The sequence below is a fragment of the Hylobates moloch genome, unplaced genomic scaffold (assembly GCF_009828535.3).
Source record: "Hylobates moloch isolate HMO894 unplaced genomic scaffold, HMol_V3 SCAFFOLD_9, whole genome shotgun sequence".
Taxonomy (NCBI): domain Eukaryota; kingdom Metazoa; phylum Chordata; class Mammalia; order Primates; family Hylobatidae; genus Hylobates; species Hylobates moloch.
Genome location: NW_026652284.1, coordinates 10,658,067 through 10,671,918, shown reverse-complemented (window position 1 = coordinate 10,671,918; position 13,852 = coordinate 10,658,067). Strand labels below are relative to the sequence as shown.

Sequence of the window (13,852 nt, the reverse complement as noted above, 5' to 3'; positions counted from 1 at the left end):
ATTCCTTCCTCATAGTGGCTACTAGAGAGCTTGAAGCTAAATTCCTGGTCTACCTCCAACAAATTACAGACATCTTACCTGTTTTTACTACTATCCCTCCCCCAACCCCCACAGGCTTTATTTTTCCTACTCTTATTTTCCCTTCACCAATTTGTCTGCTTTTTTAGAGCTTATTTTAGTGTACACATTTGAGTCAACTTCCCTAAATTCTTTTTGAAACAATTAGGGTAGCCCTACACAAAAACATCTTTGTTCAGCTATTTCTTTTCTTTTCTTTTTTTTTTTTTAGATGGAGTCTCATTCTGTCTCCAGGCTGGAGTGCAGTGGCACAATCTTGGCTCACTGCAACCTCTGCCTCCTAGATTTAAGCGATTCTCCTGCCCCAGCTTCCTAAGTAGCTGGGACTACAGGTGCATGCCACCATGCCCAGCTAATATTTTTAGTAGAAAGGGGGTTTCACCATGTTGGCCAGGATGGTCTCACTCTCTTGACCTCGTGATCCACCCGCCTCAGCCTCCAAAAGTGCTGGGATTACAGGCATGAGCCACCGCGCCTGGCCTTGTGCAGCTATTTCTTATTTTTTTGTCTTTGCTTTAAAAAACTGTGTTCTGTTGACAGTATTGTTCTCTTGCTACTAGTTCAATCTATCTTGCAACCTTTGACTTTTTTAACCTATCTGTTACAGGGCAAATTAAATCCCAGATGTAATCCCAAATCAGGGCTAACACTGAGATAGTATAAAGTACCCCCATCTCCTTAAAGCTCACATATCAGTAAATATATTTGCTTTCTTGGGGACAGAGGATTGAGTGGTTATTTATTAGAAAGCGCACACACACCACTTTTACTTGGTTAGCCCCAAGCATTAGGGTGAGGTCTGCTGGCCTGTTTTTGCTTCTCTATCCTAAGTAGAATAGAGGGTCTGATAAGGCTGGATGCCTTCACTGCCCAGCCCCAGATGTGTAATCCCCTTTATGAAGAATTGTCCTGGTTGCTGCCCTTTTGTCCCTCACCTATTCCCTTTTGGCTTCTGCTCCCCACTTGGTTGCCCTGAACACCAAAACCAACCCCAGGCCTCTGTCACTGCTCACCCTCTGATTTAACTTTAACTTTTTGTCCTGCTCTAAGTGGTAATGGTAAGAATTTAAAAAGAAAATACTCACGTTTTGAAAGTGTTTATTGTAGAAGGAAAAGAAACGTTGAATGTTTAAAACAAAACCACAATATTTTATTTTTACAAAGTGAGATGCTTATATACAGCATTCATTATTAACTATAACGCCATCTACCTTCAGTTTTCAGCCATTTCCTATAGATAAAATTTAAAAGGAAGCTCCTTGAGCTTGTTTCTTACAAAGTAAATAAAAATAGATATACCTGTATTAACTATGACTATTTTAAGGCAGTTTTGTGCCGGCATCCATGAGAGACTCTGTCCACCTCCTGCCGGTGCTTCGTACCTTTCAGTGCTGTACATGACCAAGGCGAGCAGGGGCAGTGCTCAGAGTCTGATCGCCAGATGCAGTGCCCTGGAGTTTCCTCCCCGCAAGTCCAGCCTGGGTCAGTTCCAGCCGAACAATTTTTGTGTTTTAAAAATAATGTGTAGACTCAAGATAATTTCACTGGATTTAAAAATAGAAATACCCATCTCCCACCTGCGTCCTTCACTCCTTTTTCTAACACTCAAAGGCCTCTCCTTTGAGAGTCAAAATAATATGGTTCTTTTTAGCAAAGGGATTTGTGTTTTGCCCTCACATAGCCTAAGCCTTAGAGAAAATAGATAAAACAATCTCAAAATTATTTTCTTTCACAGACAAATCATGTGGAAAAGACAAGCTACTGCTATGTCAGGGATCTTGGGCAGAGAGACCCCACTCAGTTTACTCCCTTGAGAAGGATGTGGCAGGACCCAGTGGGTTTAAATACTTCGTCCTGTTTACTGTAACATCCTTGGTACATATGATTTTATTGTGCTCTTTGGAGACTTATTCTTTCTTTGGAGATTATAGGCTGTTTCTCAATCCTCCCCTTTCTAACACTCTCTTCCTGTCCTCATCTGCCCTCATCCAGTCTCCAAGTGTCTCAGTTTCTGCATCCGTGCTCCACGTTAGCCTCCTTTTAAGGCTTGAAGTCTTCTGGGCGGATTTTCATCTCTACCCATTTGAGGGAGTAGGTAGATCCATGCCAGCCGTACCAGGTGATGCCATCCAGGTGCTTATTGTGCTCGCCCAGGCGGTAGTACACTCCATTGAGGTTGGAGTCTGTGCAGCAGTTGTACCAGTAGCCACCTGGCATGAGAAACAGACCCAGTGCTAGTAAGTTGACTGTGATAGACCAGACATCAGATAAGGAGTTAGAGCCAGCGTCAGAAAGAATACCAAAACCGGAATATCAACTCTACAGTTATAATTCACTCTTTCTCCTCAAGTGGAATTATGACCTTTACCTGAACTTCTCCTTTCCGATCCCCCCAAATCTCACCTTTGCGGAGCTGTGCACACTTGTCCAAGCAGTTGTCATTGTCCTTGTCCTTGGTGCTGAAGGCTGTGTTGTTATGATACTGGAGGGCATCGTTCCCCACATTGCCAGTGTAGTTCCCCAGGAAGAGGCGATAGCTGTTGAGTTCATTGCCCAGAACAAAGTGGCTGTACTCAGCGTAGCGCAGGTTGCCCTCCCAGTCCTGTCAGGAGGAGCAGAGCCTTAAAGAAAGTGCAGCAGGCTCCATTTCATGTTGTCTCTATACCCCTTCTCTCCTGACAGCCCCGTAGCCAAACATCTTTTTATAGATGTGAATCTAATAAGACTTTATTACTTGTTTACGTCTAGTTTACTGTGTTAACCTGGGAATCAGAAAACAAGGCTTGAACTTCTTTCCTGATTCACCATATGGCCTTGATTAGTCTCTCTTTCTATATTCCTCACTTTCCTGCTTATAAGGTGCAGCTATGTTTCTGCCGAATCCCACACAGAGCTGCTATAAGAGAAATGTGAGGATATAGTGAGTGCTTTCAGACCTTCAGCAAGGGTCCCCAACCAGTATCAGTAAGATTTGCACCTAAAGGACCTCATGCTCGGCCAGAGCAAAGACTAGTGTTCAGCACAGCTGACTGTTGAATTTGCTCTACTCTGGCCTGGGTCTGGCCTCTTCCTGTCCCACCTGCAGCCCCACTTTTGTAGGGGGGTTGGGGGGTGCAGAAAGGAAAAATACCTATTTTTCTTCAACTCCATTACAACTTGCAGGAAAACCATCACAATGAATATACAGATTTGTCTTGAATCAGAATAGGAATGGCACCCCCGGAGTTGTACACAGTCATGTGTGGTGGCACTAGTCCAGTCATGGGGCCCCTGGCCTTGTGCTTACCTCCATCTCTACACGCAGCCGGGTTGGCTGTCTGGAGAGCCGGTGGATGTGTTCGTTCCCCAGCCAGAAGTCCCCACGGATGCTGCCAAAGCCCTGCTTGTACTGCTTCCAGTCCCGATAGAAGGAGACAAGGCCACTTTTTCGTCTCTGGATGATGGTCCAGCCTCCGCCTGAAGTCTCCATGTCACAGAACACCTGAAGCAGAGGGGATACTCTGGTGAGGGACTTGCAGGGGCAGAAGGCAGGAGCAAGAGGGCAGGCTTCCCAACCTGTTCCTGTCCCTGCATAGCCAGTAGATGTGTGCACCCCCACAGTCACACTGGCTCACTCGGGTAGTGATGCTGCCCCACTGCTGGTGAGCTGGGGCGGGTGGTGCACTGCTCTGGAAGAACGATGCAAATTGGGCCCAGGGGTGAGTGCACGTAAAGCTTGGAGGGAAAAATCCAGATACTTTTTTTTTTTTTTTTTGAGGCAGAATTTCACTCTTGTTGCCCAGGCTAGAGTACAGTGGTGCAATCTTGGCTCACTGCAACCTCCACCTCCTGGGTTCCAGTGATTCTCCTGACTCAGCCTCCCTAGTAGCTGGGACCAGAGGTTCCTGTCACCACACCGGGCTAATTTTTGTATTTTTAGTAGAGACGAGGTTTCAGCATGTTGGCCAGGCTGGTCTCAAACTTCTGACCTCAGGTGATTGTTCCGCCCACCTCGCCTCCCAAAAAACTTGGGATTACAGGTGTGAGCCACCATGCCTGGGTGAAAATCCAGATACTTTTGATGCTGCTTTCGTGTTTTCTTTTCTCCTCCCCCAAGGAATAGCTGTTCTAGGACATGGCAAGAGATTTAAACTAAGTTATGTGGTGGTTATAAGAATGATCTGATCTATGTTAGAAGGCTTGGTGTTTGACTGATAATGATTTGAAGGGGCCAAACAGATGCCTTGGTTTGGAGTGCAGGGCATAAACTGAGTGTTTGCATAGCTCTCTGGTGTTTGGTGTGTTTGCTTGTGTTTGAGTTTTCCTTTTTTGTTTTTTTTTGTGTTTTTTTTTTTAATTGAAATGGAGTCTCACTCTGTCTCCCAGACTATAATGCAGTGGCGTGATCTCGGCTCACTGCAACCTCTGCCTCCTGAGTTCAAGCGATCCTCCTGCGTAGCAGGGATTACAGGCTCCTGCCACCATGCCTGGCTAATTTTTTTGTATTTTTAGTAGAGACAGGATTTCACCATGTTGGCCAGGCTGGTCTTAAACTCCTGACCTGAAGTGATCCACCTGCCTCGGCCTCCCATAGTGCTGGGATTACAGGTGTGAGCCACTGCGCCCAGCCGAATTTTCCTTTCTTTAAACTGTGAATGGCCCTGTTGTAGTTCCCTTGAGGGGGTGAAGGACAGGTATTAGGGCATGGCCAGTGACTGTAATGACCTCACCTCCAGTTCAGGGCTGCCCAGGAAGTCATCAGGAGGAAGCTTATACGCTCCAGAGATGCGGTAGTTCTTCTGGTAGAGGGAAGAGCAGTCGTAGATGGCATCTACAAGAGAACAAACCACAGGGTGAGCATTTAGACCCAGGGGCTCCATCTGAGTTGAATGTTTAGAGACTGAGCCTTTATTTCCACCCTGGGATTCCCACTGGTGTTAATTACCCGTCAGTGTCTGCGTTTGGGAGAGGTGGATATGGGGAGACCCAGAGGGGGTGTATTTTGGCTTTACTAGTGGTGGAGCAGAGGGGTAGGGAAGCCCTTCACCTGGATAGCATTAGTGGGACGTTCCAACAGGTGGTTTCAGGTTAACTCTGAAATAAATTATTCTGCTATAGCTGGGCCATGAATTCTAGAAATGTTAGTGTATGAGGGCCACGTAACAGATACTCCTATCAGATGGATTCAGACTTCTTAGACAGCTGCCTCTATAACAAATCAGTCGTGAATATCTCATAGAGTCTGGTTTTGTTGATGTTTCCTGGTTGGTTGTTTTTGTTGTTGTTCAGAGGTGGTGGCTACTGCCACCTGAGACCATAATTAAGGGAGATAGATTTTATTATCATATATTTTCCCCTTCCATCCAGCTAGGACCTCAAAGCACTCAGAAGAACCTTTGAGGCCTTCCCCCCAGAAGTTTTGTTAAAACAATGAAATGAGAGCATCAGACTGGCCAGTTTTTTTACTCTAGGGCCATGGAGCTGCTACTTTATGCAGTGTTTAGGCTCTGTATTCCAAATATCAAAGAGCACTGTGGAAGAGACAGCCTTTTCTGATAGGATTCAGAGGCTGCGGCCCTTAATATCCAAGAGAAGCTTCCTGCCTGCTATGTCTCAGGGTGCTTTTCTTGGTGATCACTGCACTGGGACCTTAGAGAGAAGCACCAAGATGGCAGATGGGAGTTGTCCAAGGCACCTAGGTTCTCTTGCAGAGCACCTTGGGAAGGGGAGGCAGAGTACATGTGCCTTCCCCATCACTATTCTTCATTTCCTCTTGTAAGTGGTGAAAGCACCAACTTACTGCTTACTCTAAGGGACTACCTACTTATAGAATATAAGGGTAACTGAGCACTTAGTCATAGAGAAGAAAAATAAGGAATGATGTCCTGGGCAAGAAGAGTAAGAGACCTGGCGGGAGAGCTGCACTTGACCCCAAGAACCTCCTTGCAGGATGGTGAGAAAGCCTCCTGTTTGGATGAGCAGGAAGTGGCACGGTCAGATTCCTCTGTCTGGCCTGGTCTTCTGCATGTCTGGTTTCATCTCACAGACCAAATCAGGACTCACTTGTCTGGAAAATGGCCTGAGAATACCTTTCTAATCCCAAACTGAGGGCCAGGAAGTCCATGCTTAGAAAGTGATTGATACGTGTTGGTTCAGGTAACAGAATTTTCAAGCTCGGTTTCATGTTAAAACTTTTTCTTAATTTGAACTGACGTTAACCATTGACTTAGTCAGTAGAAGCTGATCATGTCTTTATTCTTCATGTAGTTTATAATGGGACCAATGGTTTTTATATCAGCAAGAAATGACATATCTATAGGATATGCTCCTTACAACTAATGTTTTCCTGATAATTTCAGAAAACCAAATTTTTATCTCTAAACTGTAAATTCATGTTGGCCCACCTGAGCTGAGCTAACCAGAAATAAAAGTTATTTTGCAAAAGAAAGATTAAATTTATCTTATTTTTGGCCTATTAAGTCTATATTTCAGCATTGCATTTAAAAAATCCTGTATTCAGAGAAATTCGTTTAAGACCATGGAAAAAAATAGACGTATCACAATTGAGGAACCTTAAGGAGCCGCATCCTTCCTGAACACAAAGGGACTCTTCACATGGCTATGTGTCTCTACACTTAACTCTGAGCCAATGAGAAGAGTTATGTTTACAGAGAGAGGACACAAAATTCCATTAATGCTCATTCCCGGTAAATCTTAGGAACACCAGAGAACTGTTTCTGGCAAAACTTTGCTTCCAGAGGCACAGCTGTTACAGTTGGGTGCTTCCTTGGAATTTCTTGAGATATAGCCTGTCAGCTCTTGGTGAGGAAGTAGCAGAGCTACACCAATCAGGAAGACTTGAACCCTGCTTCTAAGACTTGCTGGGTGACTTTGGGCAAACCATTTAGTATCTCAGCACTCCAAGATGGTAGGCTGAAACGTTGTGTGGATAAAAGAGACCTGTGAAGGTGTTAGGTAAACTTACATAGCATTAGAAGTCAAAGAAAATACTGCATAAGCCTTTACTAAAGGGAAAGTATACCCCCAAAAGAGGCCCCAGTAGTGGTTCTGATGACCAGGATATGTAGAAGCAGTGCTGTAGATGGGGAGGCAGTCCACGCTCCCGCAGGAGACTGGTCTCCTTACCTGCGGAGGTCTGAGTGACCGTCTGCGCTGCCTGCAGCTGCATGATGTCGATTTGGTTGTTCATCTCGGAGTACTTGCTCTCAGCATCTGTGAGCCGCGACTCCATGCGCTTGCTGTTGCTCTCCAGCTCCATCACCTGCATGACCACGCTGACCCAGTCCCTCTCCTGCTTCTTGTTCAGTTCACTCAGCAGGCTGCTAAGGTTGGCGACTTGGGCCTTGAGCTCCTTCACCTCCTCACAGCAGTTGGCCGCTTTGAGCTGTGCTGGTGTCTTGCGCTTAGAGGGCTTCTGCAGCCACGCTGGGTGGCTGACAAAGGCCACGATGAAAATGCAGAGCCAGGTCACAGCTGAGAGAGGCTTTTTCAGCATCTTTTGTGGGTTTGGGTAAGGAAGGCTCTTCCTTCAGGGGAGTCTGGAGATGCCCAGCTGAGGTCTGCAAAGCTGCAGCAGGCTGACTAAACCTTACGCTTTCACTCTGAGGGCCTCGCCACTTTGTTGTTTTCTCTCTTTCCTTGCTCTTTGCTAGCCTTTCTCAAAGCTTGAGTCTCTGACAGGGGAGCTGAATGGGTAGCCTATAGCTTTCCTTCCCAAGCCCAAATGCTCCACAAGTCAGCATCTTAAATATTGTTTGCTGCCTGTACCTCCACCCCCACCATGGCTGCACCAGGCTTTAGCCCCTCCCAGCTCATCTGGGAGGGTCAGGTGCCTGTTGGGTGAAGTCAGCGGCAACTTAGGCCAGAGGAGGGGAGGAGGGAGATGGGGCGAGTCTTTCTTTCCTTGCCTGTACAGTCTCTGGGCTGAGACAAGAGGACTGTGAATTTGTGTGTTTCCAGTTTCGCCTATTAGATTATGCCCCTGCCAGCCACTGGCTCAACTCTATCAGCAAGCAGGGCAGGGTCAGAGGAATTTCCAAATTCCGTTCAAAAGGTTATATAACCATGGGGTGAGCGTAAGGTAGGCAAAAGAGACGCTACTCACCCAGGGAGGCCTGTTAATGTAATCCATGCTGTTTATATGAGGATCTGGTATATTTTGACATCCTGCTGAATATGCTTTTATCTAGGCTGATTATTCCCATCTCTGATCATCATTTAGTATTTTATAAAATCCTTACTCAACCTGGATCTAACACTATCTCACATTTGAAATCTTCCAACTTAGAAAAGTTCTAGAAATAGAAGAATAGAGTAAATCTTTTAGGAAGCCAAAAAAAGACTTTGTAGCCACAGGGTTTGGACAGTTGTCTTTTTACATGCTTTCTCCTTCAACAAAAAGAGGGCCAGTATTAGCATCTAACACTTGATATTTTGCAAGGAGGTGTCAGAAGATTACAACAGAGATGAAAACTCAGCAGTGCCAAGCATGTCTGGGATTGGTCACCCACGCTTCTGTCAGTTTTTAGGCAGTCCAGAGAACAGGCCCATCCTTAGCCTGTGGTTCAAAACTTGGAAAATATATTAAAATATAGAGAAAAGAATCCCTGTCACCTAATAAATCCATATCTAGAGTCTCATTTCCCTCTTTCTTTGCCGGTATGGTTTGCAATTTGAAATTATTCCTCCTCTTTGTATATGACTTTGTATCTAAAAAACATGAATATTGTAATTTTTCATGTACTATATATGAAGGACACTGCTCTTTTGAAAACAAATGTGAAAAGCGTGGAATTTCAGCAAACATCCTTAAAATAAGCTTTTCACTAAGAATCTATACAAAGGTTCCTCTGTCCTTAAAACAGTAACTCTGTCTTTGGAACATACGATTGCCGTTTCCATGTTATGGAGCCACTCAAGCAGTTACTTGTACTGTTATAGTCAGCGTGGGTCCTTCCCACATAAGCCTGATGCCTGACAGCTCTCCTCCCATGCTATAATCCCCCAGAGCTCTTTTCCAGTCAGGGCTTCTAGCTCCTCTAGAAAGTAATTTCTTTTCAGGCAGCTGGAGTTACTGAACAATTTTTTTTTCTCGGAATCAAAAAGCGGTAGAGGATGAGGTGGATCAGAGTTTGTTTTCTCACATACCCAGCCTCCTTTGCCTGCTAAAGGGTGAGGATGTTACTGATACCCTTATAGCAACTTGGCATTCTAATCAAAAGATTCTGTTGAGAATTGGCACTGTCTGCCAGTCTCTGCTCTCTTTTTGCAAATGTCTAGCCCAGCTGGGCACCGCAGCCTTAGCTCCATAGCATTCATTTCAGTAATGAGAATCTGGCCCCAAATGTTGGCATCCTACAAGGTCTGCTAAAAATAGGGATTTTCAAGTGGATCTCCTGGCCATCAAATGACACTGAGCTTAAACCACATGCCACAGAAGTGCTATGCACCATGCAGTCATGTATAGCAGGGGTCCCTAATCCCCAGGCTACAGACCTGTACTTGTCCATGGCCTGTTAGGAACAGGGCCATACAGCAGGAGGTGAGTGGCAGGTGAGTGAGCATTACCACCTGAGCTCCGCCTCCTGTCAGATCAGTGGCAGCGTTAGATCCTCACAGGAGTGTGAACCCTGTTGTGAACTGTGCATGTGAGGGATCTAGGTTGCATGCTCCTTGTGAGAATCTAAGTACTGCCTGAAGATCTGAGGTGGAAGAGTTTTACCTTGAAACCATCCCCCATCTCCCCACCCCCACCGGGTCCATAGAAAAATTGTCTTCCACGAAACCAGTCCCTAGTGCCAAAAAGATTGGGGACTATTGATGTATAGCATCCCACATGACCCTGCTTCCTTGGAATTCCCATGTAACAGTGCAGCAGAGAAAGCACAAAAGAACAATGGAACTTTGTGGAGTTCCAGCCAGCTTTTGTTTATTCTTCCCAGTAGCTCACCCAAACAGGAAAGTGTTATGAATTGATTCTTATATCTGGGCAGAAAATGAATTAATCATTCATATTTGTACCCCACGTAACAGTCCCTTTTAGGAAAAGTAGGAGGAGGTCCGTAAGTTTGGATCGGAAGCATCTAGCCTTTAGCATGAGTGTCTGGTCTTTGACATTTATTTTCTGGAAACTTATTTCTAACATAAGGCAATACTTGAAGACAGAAGACAGAAGCTCTTGAATTGCATAAGCTGCCCAAATGTCAATACTCACTCCCCTCCAGTTTTGAGGAAAAATAGCTAATTAAGGATATTTCTTATGCCAGAAGATTATCTGTTTTCTAAAACATCCACAACCTTATGATGTCCTAGATTCTGAATATCTAAACGAAGGAAAAAGAAGTCCTTGTTTTAAGCACAGCTAAGCCAGTAGAGAAAACCATGAAGGATGTGGAGGACTAAAATAGTATTGCCTTCTCTGAAAGAGGCTTTTAAGTCCTTCTGCCTTTCAGTGAGCAGAGTGACCATAAAAATGGGAATTAACTGACAAAATCTGGAAAACCTAGGTTGGATACTGTTTAGATTTTCCTTTTCTCCATTTTGCTGGTGTTGAAAGAGGGCTAGCTTGGTGCTCCTGGAAAAGATGTTTATGAAAATTAAGCTTATGTTCTTAATGAAAAAAGTCAGTGAGTTTGTACTCAACCTGGAGGTTCTCAAAAGACTTCACAGTGTTTGGGCCGCACTGCCTTGGGCTGGCAGCAAGGTAGTCTGAGGGTCACAGGGCAGGGGAGCACCTGGGGTAGTCTCTCCTTCTATCCAGAGAGGAGCGAGCATCAGTTCTCATTTGCTTGAAAATGCCCCGTTGGAGAAACTGCTGCCCACTCTCAGCTTGTGGAATGAATACATCTCAGAAGAAGCTGCCTTGCTGTTAGTTTTAATTGTGTACCTCAAAGGAATATTTCACTTCTTCTGAAGTCTTTGAATGAACTACAGCCTGCCATACTCCATACAGCCGTTGAATATCTGCCTGTTTTTTTTTTTTTTGAGACGGAGTCTTGCTCTGTCGTCCAGGCTGGAGTGCAGTGGCGTGATCTTGGCTCACTGCAAGCTCTGCCTCCCGGGTTCACGCCAATTCTCCTGCCTCAGTCTCCCAAGTAGCTGGGACTACAGGCACCTGCCACCATGCCCAGCTAATTTTTTGTATTTTTTAGTAGAGGCAGGGTTTCACCGTGTTAGCCAGGATGGTCTCGATCTCCTGATCTGTTGATCCACCCGTCTCGGCCTCCCAAAGTGCTGGGATTACAGGCGTGAGTCACCACGCCCGGCCAAATATCTGCCTTTCTAGCACTCCATGCCATTCCTGTCTCAACTGAAAGTCCAAGTCCATCACAGAAGATATTTCCATCTTTTCCCTAAGCTTTCTAATTTGCCACTTCTACCAAAGAATGTGTCCTGAACCTGTTAGAAGTCTTTTCTTTCGGGCCTTCTCTTAGAGTTCTGTTTTGTTTTGTTTTGTTTTGTGACAGGGTTTCACTCTGTTCAGACTAGAGTGCAGTGGGGCAACCATGGCTCATTGCAGCCTCAACCTCCCAGTCTCAAGTGATCCTTCCACCTCAGCCTCCCAAGTAGCTAGGACTGCAGGTGTGCACCACCACACCCAGCTATCTTTTTTTCTTTCTTTTGTAATGATGGGGTCTCACTGTGTTGCCAGGGCTGGTCTCGAACTCCTGGGCTCAAGTGATCCTCCAGCCTCAGCCTCTCAAAGTGCTAGGATTACAGGCATGAGCCACCACACCTGGCCAGAGTCCATTTTAAATTATGGAATACATTAAAAAAAAAAAAAAAAAGTCTCTCTCTGATTTCTGTCAGGACTTTGTAGCTCTGTTAGCCACCATTCAAGTTGCAGAATCCAGCAATAATTCTGGCCCAGTGTCTGGCAGTCTAGTTAGACAGCTGAACTCTTGGACAGTGTGACATGCTAGGATGGGAGACACAGAGGACAAGGCGGGCCTTCTAGAGAAGTGATACCTAGGTTTTAAAGAAAAAGGAGGAAATAGCCAGGAATGGGAGAGGATGTTGTGAGCAAAGGTGCAGCTATGTGAAAGACTTGGACTAGTGGGAGAATGTAAGTAGTCGAGTGTGGCCTAAGAGTCAAGGGGAAGAAGAATGGCAGCAGAAGCTAAAGCTGGAGAGGTGGGGGGGGGGGGCACGTGCCCAGGGAGCCCAGGTGAGGAGCGGGACTGATCCTCTGTAGACATGGGAAGGAATCCTAGAGGTTTTTCCCTCTTGTTCCATTGTTTTCCTGAGTTCTACCAGGAAAGTGGCCTTTGTAATTGCCAAACAATTATTTTTTATTTTTTATTTTTTTAGAGACATAGTCTCATTCTGTTACCCACCCTGGAGTGCAGGAGTGCAATCATATAGCTCACTGAAACCTGGAACTCGTGAGCTGAAGCAGTCCTCCTGCCTGAGCCTCCAAAGTAGCTGGGAATACAAGTGCACACCAACACACCTGCCTGTTTTTAAATTTTTTTGTAGAGACAGAGTCTCACTATGTCGAGGCTGGTATGGAACTCCTAGCCTCAAGAGATCCTCCCATCTCAACCTCCCAAAGTGCTAGGATTACAGGCCCGAGCCACCACACACAGCCAAAACAAGATTTTTTCACCGCAAATGAATGATTCAGAATGTGAGAATTTCTTAAAATTGTAATACATTCATATTAAATACCCCGACGGGGTCATTTGGCATTAGGATTAAGGAGGTAGTACATGTAGCACTTGAGTTCTTAGGCCTAGAAGCAGACAAATCTGGATTCTAATCCCTCCCTAGCACTTGGTTGCTGTGTGGCCATGGGCATATTACTTCTCTGAGTTTGCCAACCTGCGAAATGGAGATAAAAATCAAAACTATCTCATACCACAGGGTTTTCATGAGAATTAAGTAAAGCAAAGGGTTAAATAACCAAGGTATTTTTGGATAAGGAAAATAAATTTGGAAGAGTTACACTACTACATATCAAGATTTATCATAAAGCTACAGTAAGTAAGGCAGTACAGTATTGACATAGGATGAACAAATGGAACAGAATTAAATGTCCAGAAACAGACCCACATATATAGAGATACTTAATTTTATGTATTTATATTTATGTATTTATTCCTTTCCTCTCAAGCCATGTGATATAGACACCTGATTGATGACAAGGTAGCACCACAGAGTGGTGAGGAAAGGACTGCTAAGTCAGCTCAATAGCCTTATGGGGGAAGAAAAATTTTTTTTTTCCCTCAGTGATCCTTTTTCTGTAAGAAAAGACTGTTGATCGTTACCTCACACCACACACAAAAGCTCAGGTCCAGGAGATTTAAACTCTTAAGTGTGAACAGTACAACAATAAAATTTATAGAGGATAACATAGGAGATTAGGTGGCTTCTTAAGATAAGCAAAGATTTCTTAAACAAGATATAAAAAACACCAATCATAAAGGAAAATATTAAGAAATGCAACAAAAGTAGTCATTCTGTTCATTGGAAGACACAATGAAGAGAATGAAAGGCAAGAAATATTTCTATTATCTTCAATATTGTATATGTATTATACCCAGAGTGTATAAAGAACTCTTATCAAACAATAAGGGGGAAAAAGGTAGCACAATTAAAAGATTGGTAAAAGAAGCCAGGTGCAGTGGTGTGTACCTGTAGTCCGAGCTACTCGGGAGGTTGAGGTGGAAGGATTGCTTGAGCCCAAGAGTTGGAAACCAGCCTAGGCAACATAGAAAGACTGTCTCAAAAAGAAAAAAATAAAATATTGACAAAAGATGTGAACAGGCACTTA

The 13,852-nt window shown here is 44.6% G+C and overlaps 2 protein-coding genes across 7 annotated transcripts in view; one reads left to right on the top strand and one right to left on the bottom strand.

Annotated features, from left to right (window-relative positions):
* The window catches only part of MTOR (mechanistic target of rapamycin kinase), a 155,640-nt gene that overhangs the window by 65,647 nt on the left and 76,141 nt on the right, over positions 1–13,852 (top strand). The window lies entirely within an intron of this gene.
* ANGPTL7 (angiopoietin like 7) lies at positions 1,160–7,846 on the bottom strand. Its single transcript, XM_032758908.2, has 5 exons — positions 7,204–7,846; positions 4,788–4,888; positions 3,365–3,559; positions 2,482–2,680; positions 1,160–2,288 (listed from the first exon to the last, which is right to left on the bottom strand). Exons 1-5 carry the CDS (start codon positions 7,571–7,573, stop codon positions 2,119–2,121), a joined length of 1,035 nt encoding a protein of 344 aa, XP_032614799.1. The 5' UTR covers positions 7,574–7,846; the 3' UTR covers positions 1,160–2,118.

What these genes read in the sequence shown, in the direction of transcription:
- ANGPTL7 (XM_032758908.2), bottom strand. Translation starts at nt 7,573, where the DNA reads ATGCTGAAAAAGCCTCTCTCAGCTGTGACCTGGCTCTGCATTTTCATC. An exon ending in TGGGCAGCCCTGAACTGGAG is followed by an intron (nt 3,560 to 4,787) that starts GTGAGGTCATTA and finishes CCTCTGCTTCAG; the next exon opens with GTGTTCTGTGACATGGAGAC. An exon ending in GGCTGCGTGTAGAGATGGAG is followed by an intron (nt 2,681 to 3,364) that starts GTAAGCACAAGG and finishes TCCTCCTGACAG; the next exon opens with GACTGGGAGGGCAACCTGCG.